The 27893-nt window shown below is 42.1% G+C and overlaps 1 protein-coding gene across 11 annotated transcripts in view; it reads right to left on the reverse strand.

Moving 5' to 3' along the window:
- KCNMB1 (potassium calcium-activated channel subfamily M regulatory beta subunit 1) overlaps positions 1–27893 on the reverse strand; it is a 123425-nt gene that overhangs the window by 71022 nt on the left and 24510 nt on the right. For 8 of the 11 annotated variants that reach the window (XM_073355968.1, XM_073355971.1, XM_073355979.1 and 5 more), the window contains one exon: positions 27217–27345. The exons of 1 other annotated variant lie outside the window; for it this stretch is intronic. In XM_073355968.1, coding sequence (XP_073212069.1) covers positions 27236–27345 — 110 coding nt within the window. In that variant the 3' untranslated portion in view covers positions 27217–27235. Of the gene's footprint in view, positions 1–9475; positions 9701–27216; positions 27346–27893 lie in introns of those variants that run through there. 2 more of the 11 variants (XM_073355976.1, XM_073355977.1) reach the window with 2 other exon arrangements.

A 27893-nucleotide genomic window follows, 5' to 3' on the forward strand; every position in this document is an offset into this window, starting at 1 on the left:
GAACAGTTGATTCAAGTATAGTAAATGTCCCTTATGTAAAATAAGTCCTTTGTGCTGAGAAACAAAAATGGCAAAGGGTCTGGAAAGTAAATGTAGTTGTTAAAATCCGCACTGAATAGGGACCTTAGTCGATACATGGTCCCTCTTCCTTGGCCATCCATGTAGGAGGCATTCATAACTTGGGTGCTTTTGTTCTTAGAGTGTGAAACTGGGGAAGCCAATCAATGTTGCTTACAACACACTACTCCAAGGGGCATGTCTGGCTGAGGAGAGGGAACAGCCAAGGCCCTGTTCTCCTGCACACCAGCCATCATCAGCTGGTTTGCATGAGGGAAGAATTGGTCATGTTCCTTTCTGAAAGTATAGCTCGCTGCTACTCTTCCTGCCCCAGTGCATAGTGTACGTTGTGTTCTCCATTATCATAATGCTTCCTTCCTCAGTGCCCAGGTACTGAATGTGTACCTACTCCTCCCTTGTATTCACCCCTTCCTCCCCCAAATATTACCGCATTGCTCCAGTTGTTGAGCAGTAATTTAGCCCCTGGAATTCTAACTTTGTCCATTCTCTAAATGAAACACAAGCAGATGCATCATATGAGAGAAATGATTTTTTTTCCCCCTGCGTGTCTCATTCAAAAATGGCAGCATCAGTTCAGCTCAAATTTAAACCAAATGGTCTCTTCTGGGACCAGACTAAATGTGGAAAGCTTTAGCCTGAAAGGAAATTGAATGAAGCTATTCATAAGCAACTGGCAAAAAACAGTTAGAATCAAAGCTGGAAACCTAGGTTGACCTGCAGTGTGTTCTACCTACAGATGCTATTCTGACTCCATCTAACATTTTATTCCTAAGGTTTCTAGAGTGTGCTGCAGACTCTGTCTTTTCTTCCTATTAAAAAGTTGCATTAAATTCTAAAATATTAATTTAAAATGCTAGTTAAAATGGTTCCATTCATGAAATCCTTATTTACTCAAAACACCCTTTCATGTCACACAATCTAGTATTCATATATATGAGTTTGTCATGTACACTAGTACAAAACTGTTTGATTGCAGACCATTGATTACGAACCTCAGAGCTCTGTGTAATCAGCGAACTTGTGCAGTGTGCTGTTTGTGTGGTCTAGCTACATTGTGGCATCTGACTGTAAAGAAAAGCACAGCACCCAACATGATCTCTCTTGAAAATCTGGCTACTTGGTGCCTAAATCGAGCTGAATTTACTTGAAAATCTGGTCCACAGAACATAGCATTAGTGTAGCTAGTACCTAACTAGTGATAAAGGTCTATGTTTTTGGAAGCTCAGAGTGAAGTCCTTGTATCCTTGTATGGGCTGAAGATGCATTAAATTGATTCACAACTGTTGTATTTGAAGGCCTGGGAAATCCAAGGGCTAAGGACAAGATTTGTCTAGATGTGTGTGGATTCTCTCCATAGGATTTGTTTCTCTTGGTTTTTTACCTTTTTATGCTTGGGCAGACAGTGTTCTTTATATTCCCACTGATGTCTCTGATGTTACTGTAGTGCACGAGTGTTCTCTGCACTTTCATTTAGTATCCGGGAGGGATGTCCAGATGTCTTAGTCATTTCCTGTGCATTACCATGTGGATTTTTTTTTGTTTGTTTTTGTTTTAAAGTTAATGTGAAAAGGCTAAGTAAATCTGCATCATCTCTCTATTTAAAAAAAACCCTCTTGATAACAGCCAACGGCCAAGGAGCGGGGGGTGTCAGGATTCTTGTACATGTTTTGAGTACTGATGTATTCTATCTGATTAGCTGGTACTCAAAGAAATTGATTGTTTCAGAGACACCCACAACTCAATTAATTCAATGAATTCTTCTTTCAGTATCAACACTTCTGACTGGAATTCAATACAGTAAAAAAACCAAGCACTATTTTGACATTGGTTAATGTCATCATAGGAATGCATGGGGCTGTGCAAATAGAACAGAAGAGGTCCCTTGGACAAAGAGCTTGAAAACTAGGTGAGTGTGCTACAACAGGCACGGTTCAAGGGAAGACACTGAACACAGGGGAAGGGAAAGGTATCTTCACTTCTGAAGCTTATCCAAGGCTGCTCAGGACCTCAAATCCCAGGCTATTCAGCCTTCCTGCTGAATTCAAGACCTTAGGACAGGAAAATAGGTATAGGCTTGTGACTCACCCAGCTGGCCACCAGAAGCAATAAAATTAAGACTGAAAAATTATGTGACACTAAAACATTCTCCCATAAAGATGGCTTAGCATTCACAGCCAGAGAACAGTTTGTACTAAAATCCCTTTTACCTATACAGATATTTGGCATTAGTGCATGGTTTCATTCCCAGGGTATTAGGCTAAATTAAATTTCAACCATCATAGTAACATAATGGAGACTATGCAGAAATGGCTCTCTGTGTAAATCTCAGGTACCATTGTTCAAAAGGGGCAAAGCCACTTAGGTGCCCAAGTCTCTCTGAAAGTCAACAGGCCTTAGGAGCCAGCAGGGCCAGTCACATCCCTCTGGTACAGACAAAATGCCATGTAAACAAGCCCTAAGTCACGTAAGGCATTTTTGAACATTGTACCCTTTATCAGAATAGTCATAAAGTGATAGTCTTGTTAGGCACAGTGTATCAAAGGTCACATGAGCTGCTCAGGCTGAGGAATCTGTCAGGATGTGAATCCAGAGCTGACTAACCTAGTCAGGGTGGCATTAGCCTGTACCCTGAACATAGGGTGCAGAGGCTTTAGGAGGTGAGAAGTCTGTATTTGAGAAGCAGACAGCAGCATAGTTCTAGACAGACAGGAAACCATGAAGATGTGCTGTCTGATTGGTATGTATTGGTGGTGCCCCTTTTGGCCTGAGTGGTTAGCTAATATTTGAGGCTTTGTTGGGTTGCTCCTTTTAGAAAGGGAGATGGATGTTATGAGTTGGATATTTCTCTGGTACAATCCTGTTTGTTTGCAAAGAATATCTACTGTGTTCAGAGAAATAGAACTGTATGTAAACAAACAGCAGGTGGTTATCCTTGCCCCCAATTTCCAAGCCTCCCTTTCTAGTCAGTTCTGTGCCCAAAGCGCTCTCTCTCTCTGCTACCTCTCATGGCCATACTCATGACTGCTTCTCTTGACTTGCATTGCTTTCCATTCCTGGCACACACGGACACACAGTGACAATCAATCAATGCCCTAGCCCCTGCATTTTGCATCAGTTCCCAGGAAAAACCTTCTTATTTTTCCTCAGTTAGATGTCATTCAGGCCTTTCCATGTAGATTGTGCCTTGGGCAGTGGCTTCTGTTGTTGCAGCTATCTTACTCTATAAAGGAGCTAGCTTACTTCTTCCATTTAGTCTGAAATGAAAGGTGGCTAGTAAGCCTATCTGCTTTAATGAAGTCTGTGATCACCCGTAGATCAGACGTGTTTGGCAGCCATTATCACTTTCTAACACAACCTTATTTAAGAGCTGTAGCTGTACCAGCAGACTGAAGGAGGCTGTGACACACAGGGTCCAGACACCCCAAAGGGATAACAGCAGGTCTGAACCCCAAAAAGCAAACAATTAAATCAACTGATAGCATACGCTATTATTGTACTATAAAACTGTATCAGTTAAGGTCTTTTATGAAAGCTTGTAATGTTCTGAACTTGAGGGTCAAGACTGAGGTGATAAATCAGTGGATGTATGTATATAGAACAATACGCTTGTGGCTGGTACTACAATTTCAAGAACAGCTCAGGGCTGCAAGGGGCTCAAAAAGCTAAGAAGAGAGCGTTTCTGCCACAATGAGTCACAATAGTCTGGGTTGGGGGAGGACGCTGCGACCCTTCAAACCCTTAAAACAGAAGTGGTTTGTTGTGAAGGACATCCAGAAACCAAGGGCCACCGCTGAGGTGGGATGCTGTTCATGAAATACTGGATCCCCGCAAAGACAGAGGGCATACTAGGAAACTGTTCAAAGGCAATAGGTAACTTTTCAATTGGAAAAAGGAATTCATCGAACATAGAATGTGAAGCCTAAAGTTGCATCTTGTTTTCTTGCATCACTTGTATGTGTTTGCTTATCCTCCCTGTTTCATCTTTGGATCCACAGTTTTTCTATTAAACAAACTTTTGTTTATTTTTACCCCAAGCAGGTCTCTCTTGGGCAAACTGTGTGGAGTGTATCTGCCAAAGTGAACGGATAGCTGGGAGCTTTTTTCACACCTTCAGGGCTGATGAACCAGAGATGAAAATTCTGAGTGTCTGGTCACAAAGAACTCGGGGTAGATGGATTTAGGGAGACTTGGGACCAGACGCGCTGTTGGGGTCACCCTGCAAGGAGTAACTGGGCTGGTGGAAGCCAGGGTGAGACTTTTTTATGCTTGTAGGGTGGCTACTGGTATCCGAGCTTGGAGCAATGGCAGCACAGTATTAAGTCTCCCAAGGTTACAGGGCAGGTGGTGACAGAAACCCTTACTGGGCTGGGTGATCCCGCAAGCCATCACAGAGACCATGCTGGCCCTTGACAATGGAGGATTGGGATGATAGCCTAGCAGGGTAGGAAAGTACATTAGGAAACCTGAGGGGGCAGAAAGAAGGAGACTGTGGGGCTTGGAAAGGAGCTGCTGAGCTAATCGAAGAACTGATTCCACACAAAGCAACAGCTGTACATGGTAGGAGTGTTGCATACCTTTGATTTCTGTGCTACACCACTCCAGTGGCACATCAGTAATGCACAGTGGAGTATGGGGGTCCTGGGGGCCCTTTGTATACTCTGATCTTGGACATATTCAGATGGTTCTGCCCATTGGAAGACAGCAGTTTTGAACGTATACAGCAACAACTGGGTAGGCTTAATCCCTTGGAACTGGGAGCAGTCTCTACATGTTGAGATCCTAAGAGACCCATGTTGTTTGTGTGAGCATCTGGCCCTGAAAGCTGCTTCCAGCTAAATCAGGGCCCTAATGAAATATACAGCCGTTGAGATAATTTACCTTTACTGTTCTCACTATTTTTACTTTCTGCAGAAGTATTTTTCAGTGCATCAGATAATAAAATCATCTTTCCTTTCTGCATGAAAGTGCACATACTGAAGAGTCCCTCTCCATTCCCTTTTCTGTTCAGGAATTAAAGTTGTATTCACTGTTGTTGCGACCTTGTCTGCCACAGGATATTAGAGAGACAAGGTGGGTGAGGTAATATCTTTTGTTGGACCAGCTTGTGTTGGTGAGAGAGAGATACTCATCTTCAGGTCTGGGAAATGTACTAGGTGTCACAGCTAAATGCAATGTGGAAGCCATTGTATAGCTGCTACAGCATAAGTAGTTAACACATATTTCAAGGAACCATTCCAGGTGAAGTGGCCTGTTAACACCTCTCCAGCCATAAGGGGACCCCCCCCCCCCAAAAAAAGCTGGGAGGTGGTTAAATCAGTTATAGGCTGTTGTAATAAGATATTAATCCAGTGTCTTTATTCAGTCCATGATTTTAAATATCTAGCAAAGTTATGAATTTCTAAATTTACCTACCTTGTCTATGGAATTAAAGTTGGCATTTTCCTAATTGGAGCAGCTGTAGCCCTTCGAAAAGCAGGGGATGAAGTCTCAAAAGGGAGTGGTTTTTTTCTTAGATAAGAAACCCTCTGTTTTTTGGAGAGTAGGCACAAACTATAAATAAGTGTAATCTTTGTTTGCTGCATTGAATTAGTGTATTGGAAAAAAAAAAACCACCAGCATATGGTGCAGTATTTCAAGCCCACACAATACAGTACTTATAGTACCAACATATTACAGTTGCCCGAGATGTATTCATGCTGCTGGAATATTAATTGGAGATATTAACTTGAAGGTATTGAAGAGGCGGAGGCAATTAAGTAATTTTGATATCACTGCATGAATTTTATTGAGTTTAAAACCTGCTATAACCAAAAGAATGGTCCTTCAATTTATTCCTCAATTTCAGACTCTTTCCAGACAAAGAGAGTGATTCCCTAGCCATTTCCCTTGTAGGTGAGTGTGGGCACTGTCATTCACTTTCTCGCTACTCTCCCTCCTTGGCGTTCAAATTGCAAAACCTCATCTTTTATCTAAAACGAAAGACTCATATCAGCCTATTTGCACATTTTCTTTCCTAAATTCATTAGTTAGATCTTTAATTTTGTCCTTGCTGAGTTTCCAGTAAAATAGCTTGGGGAAAGAATAAGTTATGGGCTGGAGGCATTTGTTTAAATGAATTCGTATTAGTGCCACCAGACCCTTGCTTAGAATTTCCCTGGTGAGAAGCTTCTAGAGGGAAACTTGTGCCATCCCATCAGGCAAGATATAGTTGTAATGAATATGAAGGGGAGCCCTTATTGAGGCCACAGGACACAGACTTCAGAGTAACAGCCGTCTTAGTCTGTATTCGCAAAAAGAAAAGGAGTACTTGTGGCACCGATGAAGTGAGCTGTAGCTCACGAAAGCTCATGCTCAAATAAATTGGTTAGTCTCTAAGGTGCCACAAGTACTCCTTTTCTTTTTAGGACACAGACTGTAGTTCTGTCTGGCTCTCTAGGTCCCAGACTAACTGAACAGCCTGTTTTATCTCAGCTCAACACACAGGGTCTCCCTAAGTCCTGGTCTTGACTAAGCAGTCATGGAAGGACCTGCTGATTTATGCTAGACAGCCATGAGCAGAATGGCCATTGTTAGAAGTGTGCACAATTTAAGATGCCCCTAACCTATGGGCTTTCTTCTCTGCACATTCCAGAATAAAATGTCAAATGCCTATGACAACTGCTGGCCTTTGGCATTATTTTTATGTTTATGTACCCAGCAGGTGTGCTTGTGGAAGAGACATCAGTATCAAGCTAGTCGGTGTTCATTGCATATTCACTTTCTTTCAGGAAGTGGTATGTGGGTAAATGGCATCCAACTCATGACCTCCCCCTCCCCCATTCGTAATATCCCTGTGTTATTATGCTAGCTGATGATATGATACATGAGCAGCCAGGTGATGTCACGCTGGATACTGCTCTGTTTGTTTTGACATCATTGTTTAGGTGAAATTCACCCCAGGGCAGAAGGCCTATTTTGAGTGCTTAAGTGGGACTTTAAGTGGTGGATTGGCTGTGTGCTAGCTCTCTGTAGAGGGCGAATTTTACCCTCTGCAGAGCTGGCTGTGAGTTAGGTCTCCATTCTTGTCCTTCTGCATTAAGAATTCACTTCTGAGCTTTCTACTCCAGTTCTGACCAGATGTACCAGACCAGCTGTCAAGGTTCCTTCCCCACTCTGAACTCTAGGGTACAGATGTGGGAACCTGCATGAAAACCTCCTAAGCTTACTTTCACCAGCTTAGGTTAAAACTTCCCCAAGGTACAAATTAATTTTACCCTTTGCCCCTGGATTTCCACTGCCACCACCAAACTTTATCTGGGTTTACTGGGAAACATAGTTTGGACATGTCTTTCCCCCCCAAAATCCTCCCAACCCTTGCACCCCACTTCCTGGGGAAGGTTTGGTAAAAATCCTCACCAATTTGCAGAGGTGACCACAGACCCAAACCCTTGGATCTTAGAACAATGAAAAAGCATTCAGTTTTCTTACAAGAAGACTTTTAATAGAAGTAAAGGAATCACCTCTGTAAAATCAGAATGGTAGATACCTTACAGGGTAATTAGATTCAAAACATAGAGAATCCCTCTAGGCAAAACCTTAAGTTACAAAAAAGACACATAGATAGGGATAGTCATTCTATTCAGCGCAGCTCTTTTCTCAGCCATTTAAAGAAATCATAATCTAACACATACCTAGCTAGATTACCTACTAAAAGTTCTAAGACTCCATTCCTGTTCTGTCCCCCGCAAAAGCAGTATACAGACAGACACAGACCCTTTGTTTTTCTCCCTCCTTCCAGCTTTTGAAAGTATCTTGTCTCCTCATTGGTCATTTTGGTCAGGTGGCAGCGAGGTTACCTTTAGCTTCTTAACCCTTTACAGGTGAGAGGATTTTTCCTCTGGCCAGGAGGGATTTTAAAGGGGTTTACCTTTCCCTTTATATTTATGACACCAGCAGTTTGCTAGGGATTAACATTACATGAGAAACAAACCTACAGGAAGGTCTTGACCCTACATGTCGTGACTCCCTAGGCAAAGTGCAGCAACCTTCCAACTCCCTTCTCACCTATGATGACCAACTCTTTCCACTGACACATACTTGTGCCTATCTGTGACCTCTCTCTCTCTCTCTCCAGCTGTGGCAATTCCCTGCTAAGTTGTTTGCAAAACTGTGTGTGTCTGGTGAGCTACAGTCCTCAAAGCTGGATCAGGAATTGAGCAGTGCAGCCTTCCCAGTGAGGGGAGGGTCATTAGTGAATTCATCTTCCTTTGGCCTTGGCCCGCTATCACAGGAATTGCAAGGAGAATAAGGGATAGCTGTCTAGCTAGAGGGTGAGGTATGTGCATATGGGGTTTCTGAGAGCATGTGATCCTAAGGCCATCACTTACTGCAGGCACAGCCAAAGCCAACACATTGTAATGGGCTAGCCTTCCCCATTAGCTGGGCTGCAGGTGGGAGTAGTCTGAGAGAGAGGCTGACAGATAAGCATTGAAAAAGAAAAGGAGTACTTGTGGCACCTTAGAGACTAACCAATTTATTTGAGCATAAGCTTTCGTGAGCTACAGCTCACGTCAAGAGAGTCTCTTGTGGTGGGTGGTCCTTCCTGTCACCTGCTCTCACAGAATGTCCGATCTCTGGCTGTGTTTGGATGTTTAGACAATGTGGTCACATCTCATTCCTTTGGATATCCCTAATGTTACAATATGAAATGGGGTACCTATAATATAAATTACCTACAATTTTTCTTTTATTCTTGACTGCTCCAAGCAGAAATATACACTCCACTGATACGTTATGTTCCTCGTTATCATCATTTTGCTGCAGAGCTTGCAGTGATTTGTGGGGTTTGGCATCCCACTCGGTTTTATGATTGTAGCATGCCTGGCTTCACTGGGGTGCATATTCAGGCACCAGGGAGTGCTCAGTTTCTACTGTTATTTTGCATGAGATGTTTCTCTTTCTTTGGTGTTCTCCTGCCCATCTTGAATGTCTTGAATGAGGTCTTGAATGAGTTAAAGTAAAACTGCTTCTTTAACCCAGCTCACTGATGGCTCAAACAACAAGAAGTGCTACTTGGCAAAAACAAATTTTTGTGCTGTATTTGAAGATTAAAGTTCAAAATGACAGGGAAGAAAAATAATGCTATCGTCAACCCTTTTATTTTCCTCCTCTGAAGCTTTATCTTCGAATGTCTTTCACAGTCTGCTCAAGCTGAGAAGTGTATCTTACCTTTTGAACTCTGATTGCTGAGCTAAGGGAAAAATCGGTTCGCTTTTTCTTTAAATAATGTGAGCAATATTGGAGCAAATTTATCCATCACAGATGAAAATGCGATGTTTGTCTCTATTGTAATCCATAAATTGGTTTATGGATCCAAAGTCCTTCAGAGAATGTCACAAATCCAAATGATGTGCTGGAGTGTTAGATTTTGCATTTAGATTTGAGTTAGCTGAATGATGTCTTAAAAAAATCATAGTCAGACTGTACAACACTGGCTACACATCTGAGGCAAATTAACAATTGCAGTTGTTCCATCTAGGCTAGCATGTAGAATTAAATTATACTCAGGGCATTTTGTTGATGACATGCCTGTTTCAAATAGCAGAATAGCGATTGTTGTGATGCAGCTACAGTCCACTTGACTCTGAAAAAGATTTAGGGGTTGTGGTGGATAATTAGCCAAACACGCCCGCCCAGTATAGCACTTCGGCCCAAAGAGCTAGTGTGATCCTGGGATGTATAAACAGGGGAATCGTGAGTACAAGTAGAGAGGTTATTTTACCTCTATATTTGGCACTGCTCTGACTGCTGCTGAAATAATGTGTCTAGTTCTGGTGCCCACAATTCAAAAAGGATATTGATAAATTGGAGAGGGTTCAGAGAAGAGCAATGAGAATGATTAAGGACTAGACAACATGCCTTATAGTAATAGACTCAAAGAGCTCAATCAATTTACCGTAACAAAGAGAGAGTTAAGGGATTAACTGATTACAGTCTAAGTCTCTACATTGGGAACAATTATGTAATAATGGGCTCTTAAATGTAGCAGAGAAAGGTATAACATGATCCAATGTCTGGAAGTTGAAGCTAGACACATTCAGACCAGAAATAAGGTGTACATTTTTAATGGTGAGAGTAATAAATTGGAACAATTCCCCCAGGGTCATGGTGGATTCTCCGTCACTGACCATTGTTAAATCACAAAGGGATGCTTGTCTAAAAGATATGCCATAGGAATTATTTTGGGGAATGTTTTATGCCCTGTATTATACAGAAGGTCAGAGTAGATGATCACAGTGGTCCCTTTGGGTCTTGGAATCTACAAATCTTCTTAGATCTGCAGGTCCTGATTCCTTACTACACTGCTCCAGTTTTACATTAGTGTGCCTCCATTGATTTCAGGGGAATTGTGTCAGCGTAAAACCAGAATGTCAGAGCTATAGGGTGCATTCATCTGGTGATGCACGTTTTTTTGGAGGACTGCAGAACCACAGGCATTGAAGGGGCTGACAACACCTACTTGACTGAAATACCCAATCACTGTATAATTCTGGATAAACTGTCAAATTGGGATTACAGGCACTGAGAACTTTGCTATAATTACAGTAATTGTGTGAGATTCAGATATTTACTGTTGAAATAAATGTTTTTTTACTTAGATTATAAGTTCTTTTGGGCAGAGACTGTTCTGTTTGTACAGCACCTAGCACAACAGGGTCCTGGCACATGACTAAGGTTTCTAGGAACTACTGCATGTAAATAAATAATAATAATTACATTGAACAGCTAAGACTCTTTAGGGCAACAACCAGATAATGGTCATTCACAATTGTAGGGAATACATCTTTAAATAGTGCCACACTGACTCTGAAAGAAAATGGCATGCAAATGAGTCTTTTGGGGATGTTCTAACCTTTAAACATCAAGTCCAGCAATGCTCTCAACAGCACAGACCACTCAGGCAGCCAGCTAGGGTTTTTTTTTTTAAATTGGCATCCAAAATCCAGCCACTCTCACTGCCCCGTATCATGGCTTTGGGGTGAGGGAAGGTTTGTTTATTTCTTCAAGCATGCCACAAACCAGCAGCCAGATGCTGCTGCCACTGTACAGCTCTCCAGGGGCCTTCCCTTTTATAGGGCATCCCTCCCATACTAATAGCAATGGCTGAAAGCCAGTGCAACTCTGACCACCTGTCCATCTGCTCAAGCCCCATAACTGCTAGGGTAGGAAAACTTCTTGCACCAGTCCTGACTCTAACATAGGATATAGCCATGTCCGTTGGCAAGTTCTCCTTGCTATTCTAACATCATGCAGTGAGTGCAAAAAGGAGGCAATAGCATTTATATTAAAAAAAGTAAACATTTAAATTATCCAGGTCAATGCATGTATCTTAATGTGCCCATTAAGCACTATTTACTCTCTTTGGTGTTTTATACATGGCTTTATAACACATTTCCAAAACAGAACCCTTGAGATTTTTTTAAGACTTAAAACACTCTGGAAAAAAATGTGATTTTTTTCAGATCTCCGACTGCAGTTATGTTCATGTCTTGCCCACCCCCATATAAAGGCAAGTTTGCAGTCGAATGTACCTTTTTAACGTATATTGTGCAGTGGCAGTGTTTTTTACAAGGCAGGATTGTGTGTAGTTCATTGAACCTTTACAATATTGATGGTGAAATGCTTGATGTGTAGGAGGCATTGAAGTGCAATTCAGTGGTGCATGTGCTGTGCAGAGCACTCTGTAAATACATGTCAGGACAGCTGATTACACACCACCTTTCCAAATAAATTAAGAAGTCAATAGAGGATGCCAGACAGCAAGAATTGTCTAGATTAATGGCTGGGCTTTTTATTGTTTGGCTTTGTAAAGAATCAATGTGCTTATCTATTAGATGACAGTGGGTTGGGATGCAACTTTCAGTGAGGGAGACTGAGTACTGTCTGAGTGATATCTCTGCTCCAGACCGCAGGAAGGGCCTGATTGATCAGCTTTGTTAGCCGTTTATTCGATTTAACAATAAATGTTTTCTGCCAACTTAAGCTAATTGTTTTTTGCAATGCCTGTACGTGGATGGAGAGATCTGCAGGCCCTTAACTTCCCTAATCAATCTAACTAAGGAGAAATGAAATCCTGTCTTTGAGTGCAGAATAGATGAGACTGTGACCAGAATCTCTCTCCACTGGGAGCAGTAGGGTGACCACCCGTCCCAAATTGGGCAAGATAGTCTGGAAAGGCAGAGTTCAAGTCCTGGTCCTGGGCTGAATGACTCTGCAACAGCACTTGTCTTGGATTCCCTGCTGCACAGCTCCATGCCTGCCCGAGGCTCAGTGGCGGCGCCAGCCTCTTCCTGGTGGGGGAGGGGTGAGGCAGACCTTAGCCCCCTTTGCCATGAGGCCATGGCCCCTGCTCCTCCTCCTCCTTCGCCCTGAGGACCCATCCCTGACCAGGCCAGAAGCTGGAGCCTGGGCTGCTGTGGAAAGTACTGGACCCTGAACCTACCCTGAATAGATGGGCCAAGGGTTTTTCTTGGGCACCCCAGTCCCGTGCCCAGGGCAGGTGGAGGATCTGGGGCTCCACACAGCAGCCCGGGTTCCCTGGGTGGCTCTTACCACAGCCTGGCTCTGGCTTCTGGCCTGGCTTGAGGGCAGGGCTATAGAGGGGGGGCGGGGCGGGGCGGGGCTCCTGCATGTGTCCCACTTCTGCCTTTTGAAAAGACGGTCACCTTAGGCAGCAGAACAGTTAAAATTCATATAAATAGCCAAGATTAAAATCTGGGATAAACTTGCAGGGATGCCACACTTAGATCAGACATAGCCCAAACTGAATGTAGAACCAAGACATGCTCCAGATGAAATGGAGACCATGGAAGTGTCCAGTCTTTCACCACTTGAGTAGTCCCTTTGACTAGGGAATTATTTAGGGGCTTCAAGTTAAGCATGTTCTTAAATGCTTTGCTTGACTGGGGTTCCAATCCTTTTGACACTCCAGGGACAGATCTGCCTTGGAAGTCAGTGGAAGCTCTGCAACTGGGCACCTGAAGCATTAGGCCTTACTGTCAAGTAGCATGTGTGTAGGGTGACCAGATGTCCAGATTTTATAGGGGCAGTCCTGATATTTGGGGCTTTTTCTTACATAGGTGCCTATTACCCCCTACCCCCGTCCTGACTTTTCACATTTGCTATCTGGTCACCCTACATGTATGATAAATATGATGTGTGAAGTTTAAAAACCCTTTAATAGTGCACAAGCAGCACTGATTGCTATTGTTAAGGGTGTAGAAGATTTTCCATTCTGGACTGCAGTTCAGCAAAATGTTATAGGCCTGATGCAGGAATCACTTGGTGAAGTTCTATGGCCTGTGTTATGCAGGAGGTCAGACTAGGTGATCATAATGGTCCTATCTGGCCTTAATATCTCTGAACTCCCTGTTCAGTCATGTGGTAACTTTTTGAAACTTTCAGGTTTTTGGGATGAAAATTTTTATGATGCATCTGAGTGTAAATGTTTTGTTTTTGTTTCAGCACAATGGTTCAGCAATCTTTGCCTATGAAGACTGTGTGTATGCGTATCTGGGGAGGTACTTCACTACATTTTTAAATACACATACACAAAACTTCATCTCTTTTTGAATAGCCGTACAGAAGAAAAGGTCAGGGTTGGAAGTGGAATTTCAGCATGAAAATAGCCCAGACAGATAAGTGCCTATGCTTGTTCCAGTGAAAATTGGTTTTTAATTTGTCAGTTTTATGAGTCTTTGAAAGTTATGTACTAAGCAGGGACAATAATTGTTTTTTTCCCCTGAGTTTACCAAAATTTAATGATTTTGTCAGATGGTTAGGAGTTGGTATCCAGGCATTCTGGTAGCTGCTGCAACATGTATGGCTGCATAAAGAAATGAGGAATTATGGAACTGTCTGGCAGTGACTCCATTGGCTTGCATCCTAAAATGGCCTTGGAATGGGGTGGGCTTTCTTGTCTTTCCCTCTTTTAATTTGTTTTTTAAAAGGTGGCTAATGGGTGAAAAGTTTCACATGACATTTAGTTTTTATACCCTTTGAATGTACTATGTAGGTTTTTTTGTTTTTCTCTTTATAAATTTGCAGTAGGAAGTATTTGAATTTGGGCTGTGGCTGAAATTTTTCCATGGCAGCTTTACTTTCCATCATTGACTGGTACCCGTCCAATCATCTAGCTACACAAAAATTGGTAATTTTTGTGAATTCTGATTTGGTGCAACAGGTATGAGTTATTAAATTGGATGTAAGGTCACGTTTTGCTGCTGTTCATCATAAGTGAAAGCTTATGTGCTTTGCCCCAAAATCTGATTGATTGGGGCTGAATGTACGTGAAATCTTTTCCATCAGGAGCTTCACTTTTGTATCAGATTTTATCCTAAAATGGGAAAAGGTGCATGTACAACTGCTGAAAGATGTAATCTTCTCTGACATCAGCTTCACTTCTAACTTCTGCCTTTGTCTAACACCCCACATCTGCTTAAACATTATTATTTTGTTGTGCAGCATTTGGGGTTGCTATGCGCACACCACGCCTAACACATATCCCTGCAAAAAAATAAAAGTTAAGCTATCTAACAACTTATCTCTTCTACTCCACCACCCACAAGCACACAGCTACCATTACCCCAACTACCATACAGCATGGATTTTGCACCACAACCTTAATTTAAGCCCTATAGGGATACCAGCCTTCCACATAGCCTCTGTAGCTGTTCTTCTGCACCTACCTCTTCACCAAACTACATCTTCTTACATGACCAACTAGTGTACCAAACGTCCTCAAAACGACTAGTGCTGCGGGTAAGATATTCTGGATGGAAGTGGGATGAAGGGGGCAGAGTTGAGCAGTCTATAGATTTCTGGCGAGTGGAAAACAGAGCAAAGAAATTCAAAAGTGTGTGTGTGTGTGTGTGTGTGTGTGTAAACAACAAACTCACAATAACTCCACAAAATAAAAAGTGAGAGAAAACAGAACAAATGGAAAGAGGAAAACGTGTACAGAAAGTGATTGTACCCCTTATGTAGGAAAAGGAGAGACTCCATGCATGATTCTGCCAGTGCTGCATTTAAACAGCGAAAATCCAAACAGGTTTATGACTATGTCGCTATGCAGGACACGTTTTCCATTTAGAAGGAGATATCAACATTAGTTCTCGATCTCCTATACTGTGCCCAAGCCAAACAGTGATAAAAGCACTGGAAGAAAATAAACTCAAATTAAAGCCAATCAAATACACATTACTACACATCTGTGTCTTCCGCTGGGAACGTAGGGTATTTTTCCCTCCATGTCTAGTTGCTGAGCTACTTGACTCTGTTTGTATTCCATACCTGGTCTCACTTCACTATATGCCAGATACTTCGCTATGGGAAAAGATAGGCATTCAAACAAAACCATTGACTTGTGTTATCTGCTGAATATACGCTAACAATTGCTTAACCCACTTGGCTCTAAAGCAGTACTTTCATGTGTACTGTATATTCTGTTGCAAGTGCTGATGAGAGCACCATCTTGCATATGTAGAATGTCACAATAGTTGCCTGCTGGTGTTGATAAGTGTGGGGATAACCATTAAGAACTGATAACTAAAGGTGAATTGTCAAGTAAAAGTTAAAGTAGAAAATGCTGAAGAGGTTCTCTAATGAGTAAAAAGAAAAGGAGGACTTGTGGCACCTTAGAGACTAACAAATGTATTTGAGCATAAGCTTTCATGAGCTACAGCTCACTTCATCGGATGCATTCAGTGGAAAATACGGTGGGGAGATTTTCTATACACAGAGAACATGAAACAATGGGTGTTACCATCACTCTCATTACAGTGTGTATGGTAACACCCACTGTTTCATGTTCTCTGTGTATATAAAATCTCCCCTCTGTATTTTCCACTGCATGCATCTGATGAAGTGAGCTGTAGCTCATGAAAGCTTATGCTCAAATAAATTTGTTAGTCTCTAAAGTGCCACAAATCCTCCTTTTCTTTTTGCGGATACAGACTAACATGGCTGCTACTCTGAAATCTAATCAGTAAGAAGTTCAGACTCAACAAGCAATTATTAAACATTTCTTTATCATGTATAAATTTGTAAAATTGCTTAATTTCTCATGGTAACCATGCCTCTTACATTCTATTTTGCTGGATTGCAGAATCTATGGAACTTTTCAATGGTCTTCATTACGTTCCCTCTAATTTATTCTTTTTGGCCATGTCTTTGAGAACATCTGCTCCATTTGGCTTCAGCAAACGAAGCAGAGTTTTGGCTTGCACATGACAGGATTTGTTTTTTAAAATGTACAGCTACTACTTACTCTTAGTGGAGTGTGCAGGGTGGAAGGTTCTTGGATGTGCTGGGTGATATTTCCAGTTATAGAGGAGTACTTGTGGCACCTTAGAGACTAACCAATTTATTTGAGCATAAGCTTTCGTGAGCTACAGCTCACTTCATCGGATGCATACTGTGGAAAGTGTAGAAGATCTTTTTATACACACAAAGCATGAAAAAATATCTCCCCTCACCCCACTATCCTGCTGGTAATAGCTTATTTAAAGTGATCACTCTCTTTACAATGTGTATGATAATCAAGTTGGGCCATTTCCAGCACAAATCCAGGGTTTCACAAGAACGTCTGGGGGTGGGGTAGGAAAAAACAAGGGGAAATAGGTTACCTTGCATAATGACTTAGCCACTCCCAGTCTCTATTCAAGCCTAAGTTAATTGTATCCAATTTACAAATGAATTCCAATTCAACAGTTTCTCGCTGGAGTCTGGATTTGAAGTTTTTCTGTTGTAATATCGCAACTTTCATGTCTGTAATCGCGTGACCAGAGAGATTGAAGTGTTCTCTGACTGGTTTATTAAGGTTATAATTCTTGACATCTGATTTGTGTCCATTTATTCTTTTACATAGAGACTGTCCAGTTTGCCCAATGTACATGGCAGAGGGGCATTGCTGGCACATGATGGCATATATCACATTGGTGGATGTGCAGGTGAACGAGCCTCTGATAGTGTGGCTGATGTTATTAGGCCCTGTGATGGTGTCCCCTGAATAGATATGTGGGCACAGTTGGCAACGTGCTTTGTTGCAAGGATAGGGTCCTGGGTTAGTGGTTCTGTTGTGTGGTATGTGGTTGCTGATGAGTATTTGCTTCAGTTTGGGGGGCTGTCTGTAGGCAAGGACTGGCCTGTCTCCCAAGATTTGTGAGAGTGTTGGGTCATCCTTCAGGATAGGTTGTATTAAGGATCTAATTATAAATAAATAAATAAATATAAATATATATATATATATATATATATAATTTATAATATTCATAAACCAGTTGGAGAACACTTCAATCTCTCTGGTCACACGATTACAGACATGAAAGTTGCGATATTACAACAAAAAAACTTCAAATCCAGACTCCAGCGAGAAACTGTTGAATTGGAATTCATTTGCAAATTGGATACAATTAACTTAGGCTTGAATAGAGACTGGGAGTGGCTAAGTCATTATGCAAGGTAACCTATTTCCCCTTGTTTTTTCCTACCTCCCCCCCCCGACATTCTTGTTAAACCCTGGATTTTTGCTGGAAATGGCCCACCTTGATTATCATACACATTGTAAGGAGAGTGATCACTTTATAAGCTATTACCAGCAGGAGAGTGGGGTGAGGAGAGGTATTTTTTCATGCTTTGTGTGTATAAAAAGATCTTCTACACTTTCCACAGTATGCATCCGATGAAGTGAGCTGTAGCTCACGAAAGCTTATGCTCAAATAAATTGGTTAGTCTCTAAGGTGCCACAAGTACTCCTTTTCTTTTTTGCGAATACAGACTAACACGGCTGTTACTCTGAAACCAGTTATAGAGGTTATGAACAGGAGTGAAATGAATATCACTAGGTATTGCCAATTTGTATAATTACAGCACAGGACCAAGACTCTTTGAACAAAGTTTTATAAAGTTTCATTTAACAAGCATCAATTTCTGATGACACATACAAATGCCTGATCTATCCTGTGCTAGGGTAGAGAATATATAATGGTAAACATAAAGCAAAACTGTGGGCAGCATTCGATTCACTGATCAGTAAAATAAATATTATGAGGGATGAATTCTTTTCACAACAAAACATGAATAAAATAATCCAGGAGAAAGCCCACCTAGGCTTTAGGTCTTTACCCTGAAATTGTATCTCAAAATGTGAGATATTGTGGAATAGCAAGTGATCACAATCAAAACTTGGTCCAGCTCTGATGATGGTGGTCATATCTAAAAGGTGGCAAAATGGCCTTCTCTCCTGCCTCCAGTAGGAGGTGGAAGCTGTATTGGTGAGTTTTTTCCATTGAGGTTTTTGTCAGGACTACTCTCCCTCTTTCCTTATTGTTTGTATTCTGAAACCACCCAGAGGTGCCAGTCAGGCATCAGTGCATCATCATTATATTAGGCTCTGTGTGTGTGTGTGTGAGTGAGTGAGAGAGAGAGACACACACGCGCACACACACACGGAAATGAATGTAAATTGCTTTTCCTTATCAGATTATTCCTGTTTTCTCTGCAGTCCATGGAACATGCCTTCTCAACCCCTGATTATTAGTTGTGGATACATTTGCTATATTATGCTAGTGAAATTTTTGGTGGTTGTCACAGACTGTGTGTTACCAATACTTCAGCAGGGACTGAGTGCGGTGCTCCCTATAGGTCAGCCAGGCTAGTCTGGAGTTGGTGGACATGAGGTATTTTGGAGTTGTAGCCAAAGGCTTGGTGTTCATGGCATGGAAAGTAAATTGGCAGGAGTTACCATAAGAGCACTTCACACGAGCATAATTTTTCATTTGTTCTAATATAGTTATACAAGAGTGCTTAGAGGGATTAAAGGAAGAGCTCCAACAGTACATCTGCACATTACTGACATGCCTTTGTTTCTGTTTTGGTGCTTTACAGATGCTTCTATGCTTGTCGTGAATGTAACCTGTATGGCTTTTGATCTTCCTTGTAGACTCTCTCTTCTCCATTCACAGTTTGTTGCCAACTAGATGGAGCATGTGGTGGATTTTGTTTTAAATGGCACCACTGTCAGCCAAGTAAATTGTCAGGCTTTTGTTTTTAATGTTTGCTGGTTCTCTGACAATCTTCCTCCCATATGAAGCAAGACCATGGCCCCCCTCCACGGATGGATTCTAAAAGGAAAACACTACTAATTTGTGGCTGTATGAGTCGTGCCTACAGTCCATCTTTGTCAGACACCACATCGTGTGCTTTCAATTGCTAGGAAAGGTCAGATCCAGCCAGATGCCACTAGCATTCTGTATCAATACCCTTGCTTCTATCTGCAATGGTGAGAGAGGCTGACATGGTCACAAGTTGAATCTGACACGTCAGCCCTTAATTAGCCCTGTTTGTAAGGGAAAGGACGATTTAGTCCTGAAAGAGGCAGTTGGGAAACCAAGGAATGAGCAACTGGGTTTCATTGTTGTCAGCTTCACCCTTGGTAGCTGACTGGAATCTGAACCCACTAGTTCAGTATTGTGGCTGATGCTGACAGATGCCATGTCTCTCTCTAAGGGTATGTTTACACTTACTGTGGATTGGCACTGTGGTGATCAATCCACGGGAGGTCGATTTAGTGGGTCTAGTGAAGACCCGCTAAATTGACCACAGATTGCTCTCCCTCAACTCTGGCACTCCACTGGAACGAGAAGCATAAGGTAAGTCGATGGGAGAGTTTCTCCCGTTGAACCAGCGTGGTGTAGACACTGCAATAAGTTGACCTAAGCTACGTTGACTCCAGCTACGTTATTCACATAGCTGGAGTTGCATAACTTTAGGTCTACTTAACCCCCATAGTGTAGACCTGCCCTTGGCAGAGTGAGGTGGTGCTGGAAAGAGAGAATGACATAGACATGTAATGAAATGAAGCAAACAGAGGATTGCACCTTACATCTATTTCTCTTGCCTTAAATTCATGTTGCTGCTGTCCCTGGACATTCAGTTTTATCACGGTATTCATAAGTTCATTACTGTAAATAAATACTTTGTTTTGATTTGAGATCAGGAAGTGCTATCAACTAGATGCTTTGAATTTAATTTCCTCTTGTCATGCTGCCTCCTTTTATATTCTTGACATTTTAAAGGCACATAAAATATATGCTACCGGCATTGAATGAGGAACTCAAATGTCTTGAGGGATGATTTGCTGCATTTCTATGTAGATACATTTTTCACGAGTGCAAAGATAATCAGTGCTGATTTGCAGAGTGTAAAATAACAGAAGAATCACACTGTTAATCATACCCTGGAACTGCACTTCTTGCATTTTACTTAAAATTGGGGGGCGGGATCCTCTTCTCAGCAAAGTGAATGATCCATCCAGTGTGTTGGACTTTGCTGCTTGGCATATGCAGCAAGCTTTCCAGAACAGCTGTCTGAGAGTTTAAAGGAACACCTAACTTATCAGGCCGACATTTTCAGAAGTGACCAGTGGCTTTGAATCCCTCATTTACTGGATTCTTAGCTTTTGGGTCACCTGATTTTTAGAGCATGCTTTGTAAATATCAGACCCATTAGGTGTCTTCAACTGAGGATTCTCAAACCAAGGACAAGTGCAGAGTCCTGCACTTAGGACGGAAGAATCCAATGCACCGCTACAGACTAGGGACCGAATGGCTCGGCAGCAGTTCTGCAGAAAAGGACCTAGGGGTTGCAGTGGACGAGAAGCTGGATATGAGTCAACAATGTGCCCTTGTTGCCAAGAAGGCCAATGGCATTTTGGGATGTATAAGTAGGCGCATTGCCAGCAGATCGAGGGACATGATCGTTCCCCTCTATTTGACACTGGTGAGGCCTCATCTGGAGTACTGTGTCCAGTTTTGGGCCCCACACTATAAGAAGGATGTAGAGAAATTGGAAAGAGTCCAGCGGAGGGCAACAAAAATGATTAGGAGACTGGAACACATGAGTTATGAAGAGAGGCTGAGGGAACTGGGGATGTTTAGTCTGCAGAAGAGAAGAATGAGGGGGGATTTGATAGCTGGTTTCAACTACCTGAAAGGGCGTTCCAAAGAGGATGGCTCTAGACTGTTCTCAGTGGTAGCAGATGACAGAACAAGGAGTAATGGTCTCAAGTTGCAGTGGGGGAGGTTTAGGTTGGATATTAGGAAAAACATTTTTACTTGGAGGGTGGTGAAACACTGGAATGCGTTACCTAGGGAGGTGGTGGAATCTCCTTCCTTAGAGGTTTTTAAGGTCAGGCTTGACAAAGCCCTGGCTGGGATGATTTAATTGGGGATCGGTCCTGCTTTGAGCAGGGGGTTGTACTAGATGACCTGTTGAGGTCCCTTCCAACCCTGATATTCTATGATTCTATGACTAGTCACTATTGAAAATTTAAGCCCTGATTGCCTGTGTGTCTTATGCTTCTTATCATCCTGATTTATGTGCCCAGTAAACTTTTATACTGGGGCCAAGAGGTTGATGCTATACTGAAGTCCATCAGTGAACGTATTTCCTGGCAGAGTCACCATTCTCAGCCAGGAGGCCAAGGATCTGAGCGGGCTTTCTTTAGTGGTGGGTTTTGACTGTGTACAACACATCTTCCACTCAAGCTAAGCAAATAATTGACCTTTTTTTTTTTTTTGGTTCGGTGGCTCAACCAAAAAATAAAGACACATGCAGTTTGTCTTGAACTGAAGCTGATTGTTTTTGACCTTTCTTGACAAAACAACAACAACAAAATATTGCTCTGGTGAAATGTTTTATTATTTCCCAGGGTTTTTTTTTCAGGTTTGTTTGGATGTAATTGTTCACTGAATTCGACAGAATTTGCAAATAGTTTTGGTACTCCAAAAATTTACTATTTGCTGAAAACATTTGCTCAGCACTTCCTTCAACATAGAGTTGTGTCCAAGAGGAGATGGGTACTGGTAAGTAACAAGTCTCTTCCCCAAGGAACTTAGGCACAGTTCATGTAGCAACTGAGCAAGAAAACAAAGGGCTAATTGAATAAAAGAAAGCAAAACAATTGTGCTCTCCGCTTTGCCTTTCCTTCACAACAGGTAGCACATGCAGGAGTGTTTTGAATGATGCAATTGAAATGGATAAGAGCAAGTGATTTTTTTATGTCCCATTGCCCTGATTTAATCTTCTGTCCTTCTCATGCAGAAGCTGACGTTGAGATATAAGTGGATATGGTGTCAGAGAAGGTCAGATATCACCTTCCCTGATTTGCCTAACTAACCTGTTCTGTTTTGCCTTCTCGTCCATTACATCTGTTTTGGAACATGCAATAACTTTGTGGTGTGCCTAGGATGAGACTGAACATCATACAGGAGGGCTTTAATTTTGGTAGTTTTGGCAATAATGTTCGGTTGCCCGTAGAAAAACGAAGATGGGATGTTCGGTTGGCTCTGAGGCAGAGGCTGGCCCCAGAACACTTACAATGTTGTCTTAAATTTTAGTTGAATGTTAATACAGAAGTTACTGCTATTTATTATTTGTTTTATGGTAGCACCATAGTGTGCTAAGCACTGTCCACACATCAAGGAAGACCCATGTTCCTGGCCTGAAGAGCTCAGAAGCTATTACTAGAAATTGAACGTAGAGCAGAGCAGCAGGGTGCTGTAAGCTGTCTCCTCACCATCTCCCAGCAAAAACAAGGAGTCAGGTGGCACAAAAGCTTATGCCCAAATAAATCTGTTAGTCTTTAAGGTGCCACTGGACTCCTCTTTCTTGTAGATACAGACTAACACGGCTACCCCTCTGATACTCATCTCCCATCACTCTTCCACAACTTTGATCTGGACACAGGGGAGAGGGTATGGTCAACCTTCTGGGTACGAGGTGAGATCAGTCCTTGTCCTCTCTGCTAAGACTTCCAACAGGGTGACCCTACCTTTTGGGATGTGTACAGCGCGAACACCAGCTTACTGCACCTTTCCTACTGAGTAACTGGGAGAGCCTTCCACCAAACCTTCCTTTTTTTTTTTTTTTTTTGACATGCCCAATATCTCACACCACAAGTTAGACTAATGCTATGTTGGGTCCATCTCTAAAGGTTCTGAACTCCTCTCATTTTTTTGGAAAAAACACATACAGTATATGCATTGCTCTTCATAATCTGGGGCTTGAAATGTGTGCCCATTAACTTTAAAGTTTGACCAGCTGGGGGAATATTTCTTAACCCAGAAGTTCTTGTTAAATTTTGTCATCTTCTAAAAATTAAACAGTTTAATTGTTTTAAAGAAAGCTTCTTAGGCCCAGAGATCCCATATAATTTATCTGCTGCTCTGCAGCTTGCAAATTACAATTGCTGTTGCTTCCAAGCCCAAAGGCCACATAGACCATCATATGTAATGTCCTTATATTTATGCCAATTCTTATATCCATTCTTATTATATAAGGATCCATAGGCAAAGTCCCATATCCTGTGTGTCTCCTTATATCTGAATTATGAGAGAAGAACCAGGGAATTATCGTTGGTATTCCTCAACTCCTCCGCCCCCTGTAAAACCCCATCCCATGAGCTGTTTTCCCCCATACCAGCTCAGTAGAATCAATGCAGTCTCTCTTGTGTTTAGCTTTCAGTGGGCTATTGATGTTTGTATTTCTAACTAGATTGTGGGTGGGTTTGGATACAGAGGAGCAGCAAGCTGGGTTCGACAGCTGGCTAGGGAACAATGGAAGTTTTGATACCTGGGAGGATGGTTTTGTGTTTTGAAGTCCAAGAAACATACGAAGCTTTTGGCTTGAGTAGGCGGATGCAGTGGCAACTCTGAATTAGTGATGGGGGAGGTTTGAATCCCTTGACTCCTACCTCGGCGACCCTTGACAGAAATGAACTGCCCTCCAGCACCCCTGCCCTGTATCTGCCACTACATCTGTCAACAGTGGGTAAACACAATAGATGATGTGATGCTGCTTCTGAAATTCAGCAATGAAACCACTGATGCTGTTAATCTTTTTTTAAATTGCTTTCGCTGGGTTTCAGCCTTCACACCATACTGAGAAAAGTGGGAGTATTGATGCCTCTCAGCACTTGTTTCAGGATGTTTGCGGAATGTGGCAGACCGCACTGCACCATTTTATATTTGGTTCACTTCAGAACCATAAGGGCAAAAAATTAATTTCCCCTCTGTCTCCAGTGGCAAAGCCACTCTCTAATATGCTTTGCCACAGTAGGACTCCAGCTCTCTCTACATTGATGTTAAAATGGCCTGTAATTAAAGTGCAGGCTTGAATACACATCCTGAGCTGTATTTATGCAACAAATGCACAAGTGCCCCTTGGGTTGGCAGTTTTATGACTACAGAACCAGCATCTTCAAATTGCTGTTTTAATGCTAAGTGAGATTTTCCTGAGACTTGCAGGCAGCATGGTGCCGGGAGAGACTTCTTGGTGCAGAGTTAATCCAGCTTTGCAGGACAGATCCTGACAGGAGCAGAATGGTGTACTGGGCAATTATTACAGATAAGCTTGTACATGCACTAAAATAAGTCTTCCTCAAGCAGGAATATTGTAAAGTTCCATGGGCCAGCAATCTCAGCGAATGCAGCCAAGGGGAAGGTTCTCTGTTTTGACCGTCAGTTTTCAAATGTCTAGATCATATACTCCGATCCTGACAGGACTGATTCAGCTGTTCTGAGATCAGCTGTCATTTGCTATGTTTGTATGTTTGCACAAGAATTAAAAAATGGGAATTCTCTTTGTTCGTAAGGGTTCCCATGTCCTTTTCCAGGGACATAGAAAATTGCTCTGGCATCTGCCCTCAACTGCCCCCTTTTTTCCCCACCATGATACCCTGGCCACCAGTCTCCATCCCAACATTTCTGAAAGTACTATACAGAGGGTCCTATCCTATTTACTTCTTCGGACCTTTGGTACACATTGATGACAACAGAAGTTCAGCCCCATCCTGGAGGTGCTCAGCACCTTGCAGTACTGGGTGTATAGTTTGTGAAGCACTTTGTGGTGGAAAGGTGTCATATAAATGTGAAATTACAGTAGCATCTAGAGGCCTCTTAACCAAAATCAAGACCAACTGTGCTAGGTACTGTACAAACTCCTAGTGCAGGACAGTCCCTGCCCTGGCGAGCATGAAATCTAAATAGACAAGACACGTGAAAGGTGGGAGAGGGAACAGAGACAGAGAGGGGAAGTTATTTGCCCAAGGCCACCCAGCAGGTTAGGGATTGAGTCCTATACAGTGCCTTGTCCACTGGGCCATGTTGTCTCACAAAGGATAATGCCAGCCAGCCCTTTGCTCGGGCTGGAGTGTATTTTGCTTTGCATTGTGCATTCCACTGTTCCTGGGAGGTGAAGACAAAGGCAGAGCCCACTTCATCAATTACTTGTTCCTGAAAGCTCTGCTCAGGTTCTCCCCCTTTACTCAGTTTTTCAGCTGGGAAGTCTGACTTGCCAGGAGGTCAAGTGCCTGAACTGAGGTTACAGTGGGAGGATGGATCATCTGAGATTTGAACTGAAAATCCTTCTGACCTTTCCTCTGCCTTTGTAGACAGCCTGGCTCCCTTAATCTATTTCTGTCAACGTTCGCTTTGTGTTTCCTATGCTGGGATTCTGTGACTCAGCTTTATTAACTAATTATCTTTGGTTTATTTTGCTACTTTTATTTTGAAAGAACACACATTTAATTTCATTAAACTGGCATCCACTGTCCCTCTTTGGCCTGCAAGAAATGACAGATGCTCAGGCATATCTTCATCACTTTCTTCAGCTGCTCTTTGATATTCAACTGGCATTTATATTTCATGCAGGTGAAACAGTCTACAAAAATGTATCATAATAAGCTTTAAGTGGGGTTGAAGACAGACTGGAGGTTCGAACTGCAGCAGTTATCAGCAGATGATGATTCACGAGAAAAATGGTTAAGGCACCATGTTTGCCAGGGAAGGAATTGCAAGAGAGGAGAAGGGGAGAAATTCACAGGGCAGAAACCTAGAAAGTTAGAGGAGAGTGTGTAATAGGGCTAGGGTATATTATAGCTTTATATCCACTACTATAGTTCAGATTCTGACAGCCTTTCCATTGTATGCCTCAATGCTGAGTAATTTCTAACGGCCTCATAACTGTTCTGTGCTGTAACTTTATAAACAAGTTCACAGCCTAGAGACATACACAACAGCAACAAGGAAAAAGAACAAAATAAACCCTGGCTGATTCTCCCTTTGTAGCATTAAAATAAGTTCTGTTGATAGACTATTTAGGTGCTTCTATGGGTATAACTCGCAAACAACTTCATTCTGCAAAATTACCCTTTGGTGGCCAATAGTTTGTACAGTATACAGTGTACTTGGCCCATCTGGTATCTCTTAATTAGTGATAATCTTGACAGTTTTTGTATTACACCTGTTTTAAAAAGGCCTTTGAACATGTTTTTGGATCAGCGCTCTGTATTTTTAATGGTGCCCTTCGTCCAGATTTTCTCATTGTTGTTTCAATGGAATTGTTACAATCTGTCAGGTAAAGATACATCTGCATAATATTAAAAAAAATAGCTATAAAGCTAAATCCTCTCCCCTATGCCAAGCCCAAGGAATCAGGTCTGGCACAGTGGGGTGGAGTGATGCAGAGGCTGGGGGAAGGATCTTCATTCCTAGACTTTGTGCAACTGCTATCACAGTGGCCAGTGGATCCTCTTTGTTATCCTGGTTCATCTCTGCCCTACATTTTGAGCATGGCTGCCCAAGACACACTGGAACCTCTGAAGATCTTTGCTTTGCATATATGGCACCTGCAACTTCTGCAGAAGTGTACTGGTTTTGCTACCTTTGTGGTTCACATCAGGACCAGGTAGGTTGCCAAGTTTTGTTGGATGTAGTCTGGGAGGTTTCATCACATGACATAATCTTTAATTAAAGATTAATATTTTAATTCCTGGAGACTCCAGGACAATCCAGGAGGATTGGAAACCCCAGGCCCAGGGGAAGGAGAGAGGATTTGCCTGTAGTGTATGTGGTGGGTTAGGAGGGCAGCTCTGGATACCAGGCAGCAAAATATTTCAAAATTATATAAAAGGCAAAAGTGAGAGAGGTTAATTGCTGGGTTGCAGCTCCAGGAAAGACCCGTAATTTGTTCAATGCATGCTCACTCTGTGTATCCATCAAGCCAGTATGTTTATTTAGGAAAAAAAGCATGACATCTTTATATAGTGCTACAAGCCTTCTTAAGCACTGCTGAGCGCTGAGATCTTCTCTTTCTCTGCAGACAGCCTGCAATAGCATAGATTCTTAACCCTGTCCCACCAATGTACTTCAGCCATGTCAGAGATGCCACCTATGGGGTAAGAGGGGAATTCAGCCTCTGTGCCTGTTCAGTCATTGGGCTTTTTTGCTAAGATTGCCATCATACATGCTAATTGTCAAGGAGCAACTGTCCACTAGGAATGGGACTGAGGCCACTGATTCACTTCATGCAGCTAGTAGATAGTAACTGCTGAACTAGGCATATTTGAACCAGTGACTAGAGAGGATATTAGTCATATCCCTACATCAATCTTCCAAGACTGGCAGGCCTCTTGACCCTGTGATGTTTACACAGGTACCAGTGATATCAAAAATGGATTTCAAATTTAAAGCAAGATTTTTGCAAAAGAGCCAGGTTGATATTTGACCTACATATACAGAGATCGTTCCAACAGAAGAATAAATTTTAACAATGGGATGCTTTAGCAAAACAGCAATGAAACAATGTACTCATCCAACATCTGTTTCTTTCCAAACATTTATCTTGCAACTGCTTCTGGGACATTCCTTTGGTGCCTTGTGCAGTCTCATTGGGCTTCTAAAGTACTTGTATGAAATTATTTTTTAAAGACTAAGCCA

Source organism: Lepidochelys kempii, chromosome 8, assembly GCF_965140265.1.
Source record: "Lepidochelys kempii isolate rLepKem1 chromosome 8, rLepKem1.hap2, whole genome shotgun sequence".
Taxonomy (NCBI): Eukaryota; Metazoa; Chordata; order Testudines; family Cheloniidae; genus Lepidochelys; species Lepidochelys kempii.